The sequence below is a fragment of the Salmo salar genome, chromosome ssa04, assembly GCF_905237065.1.
Source record: "Salmo salar chromosome ssa04, Ssal_v3.1, whole genome shotgun sequence".
NCBI classification, from domain to species: domain Eukaryota; kingdom Metazoa; phylum Chordata; class Actinopteri; order Salmoniformes; family Salmonidae; genus Salmo; species Salmo salar.
This window is the reverse complement of record NC_059445.1, coordinates 86,127,962-86,130,461: the sequence shown is the minus strand read 5'-3', so window position 1 is coordinate 86,130,461 and position 2,500 is coordinate 86,127,962. Positions and strand designations below refer to the sequence as shown.

Genomic DNA, 2,500 nt, shown 5'->3' with positions numbered 1-2,500 from the left:
AAATACCCGTCACCCTGAAGAAAGCTTCCAGAAAATTGGAACGGAAATGGCGCTCCACCAAACCGTACCGTGAAGAATATAGAAGAGCCCTCACTACTGCTCGATCATCCTATTTTTACAAACTAATTGAGGAGAATAAGAACAATCTAAAATGTATATTTGATACTAAAAAGCAACATTTCACTTCAGCAGTGATGAATTCATGAACTTCGACAAAAAGAACATGATCATTAGAAAGCAAATAACGGACTGATCTCTGAATCTGCGTATTTCTCCAAAGCTCAGTTGTCCTGAGTCTGCACAACACCGCTAGGATCAAGGGAGACACTCAAGTGTTTTTAGTACTATATCTCTTGACACATTCATGAAAATAGTAATGGCCTCTAAACCTTCAAGCTGCATACTGGACCCTATTCCAACTAAACTACTGAAAGAGCTGCTTCCTATGCTTGGCCCTCCTATGTTGAACATAATAAATGGCTCTCTATCCACCGGATGTGTACCAAGCTCACTAAAAGTGGCAGAAATAAAGCCTCTCTATATCGAATCTGTGCTAAACACGGCTGCTCGAATCTTGACTAGAACCAAAAAATCTGATCATATTACTCCAGTGCTAGCCTCTCTACACTGGCTTCCTGTTAAAGGCTAGGGCTGATTTCAAGGTTTCACTACTAACCTACAAAGGATTACATGGGCTTGCTCCTACCTATGTTTCCGATTTGGTCCTGCCGTACATACCTACACGTACGCTACGGTCACAAGACGCAGGCCTCCTAATTGTCCCTAGAATTTCTCAGCAAACAGCTGGAGGCAGGGCTTTCTCCTATAGAGCTCCATTTTTATGGCATGGTCTGCCTACACATGTGAGAGACGCAGACTCAGTCTCAACCTTTAAGTCTTTATTGAAGACTCATCTCTTCAGTAGGTCCTATGATTGAGTGTAGTCTGGCCCAGGAGTGTTAAGGTGAACGGAAAGGCTCTGGAGCAACGAACCACCCTTGCTGTCTCTGCCTAGCCGGTTCCCCTCTCTCCACTGGGATTCTCTGCCTCTAACTCTATTACTGGGGCTGAGTCACTGGCTTACTGGTGCTCTTCCATGCCGTCCCTAGGAGGGGTGCGTCACTTGAGTGGGATGAGTCCCTGACGTGATCTTCCTGTCCGGGTTGGCACCCCCCTTGGGTTGTGCCGTGGCGGAGATCTTTGTGGGCTATACTCGGCCTTGTCTCAGGATGGTAAGTTGGTGGTTGAAGATATCCCACTGGTGGTGTGGGACTGTGCTTTGGCAAAGTCGGTGGAGTTATATCCTGCATGTTTGGCCCTGTCCGGGGGTATCGTCAGACGGGGCCACAGTGTCTCCCGACCCCTCCTGTCTCAGCCTCCAGTAATTATGCTGCAATAGTTTATGTGTCGGGGGGCTAGGGTCAGTCTGTTTTATCTGGAGTATTTGTCCTGTCTTTTCTGGTCTCCTGTGTGAATTTAAGTATGCTCTCTCTAATTCTCTCTCTTTTTCTCTTTATCTCTCTCTTTCTCTCTCTCTTCTCTTTGAGGACCTGAGCCCTAGGACCATGCCTCAGGACTACCTGGCCTGATGACTCCTTGCTGTCCCACCAGTCCACCTGGCCGTGCTGCTGCTCCAGTTTCAACTGTTCTGCCCGCGGCTATGGAACCCTGACCTGTTCACCGGACATGCTACCTGTCCCAGACCTGCTGTCCCAGTCCTGCTGTTTTCAACTCTCTAGAGACAGCAGGAGCGGTAGAGATACTCTGAATGATCGGCTATGAAAAGCCAACTGACATTTACTCCTGAGGTGCTTACCTGTTGCACCCTCGACAACCACTGTGATTATTATTATTTGACCCTGCTGATCATCTATGAACATTTGAACATCTTGGCCATGTTCTGTTATAATCTCCATCCGGCACAGCCAGAAGAGGACTGGCCACCCCTCATAGCCTGGTTCCTCTCTAGGTTTCTTCCTAGGTTTTGGCCTTTCTAGGGAGTTTTTCCTAGCCACCGTGCTTCTACACCTGCACTGCTTGCTGTTTGTGGTTTTAGGCTGGGTTTCTGTACAGCACTTTGAGACATCAGATGATGTAAGAAGGGCTTAATAAATACATTTGATTGATTGATTGATTGATTGATTGATTACATAAGGAACAGGGAGCCATTTGGGAGGCAGACATGAAGCCAGACGTACCTGGTAGGGCCCGGCCAGCGATGCCATAGAGACCGAGTCAGGGAGCATGGCTCCCAGAGATTCTTGGCTGTGAAGAGAGGATATATCCGTGATCTCTGGTTCGCTGATGTCCGTTAAGATGCTCTCACTGCTCACCGTGCTCCGCAGCAGCCCCTCCCCCTCGCCCTGGCACCCCTCAGGGCTGCTCTCATTGGGCGAGCCCAGCAGGAAGTGCACGTCCTGGAGGCGGGACCAGCGCTGGCAGTTCCACTCAAAGGTCCATCTCTTACTGATGGCCAGCGGGTCTGAATCCTCGTCTGAAT

At 48.8% G+C, this 2,500-nt stretch overlaps 1 protein-coding gene across 1 annotated transcript in view; it reads right to left on the bottom strand.

The window, feature by feature from the left end:
* Nucleotides 1-2,500, bottom strand: part of LOC106604017 (stAR-related lipid transfer protein 13) — an 84,707-nt gene that overhangs the window by 42,877 nt on the left and 39,330 nt on the right. The window contains 1 exon segment of the mRNA XM_045717438.1: nt 2,199-2,500. This exon segment is cut by the window's right edge and continues 7 nt beyond it. Coding sequence (XP_045573394.1) covers nt 2,199-2,500 — 302 coding nt within the window.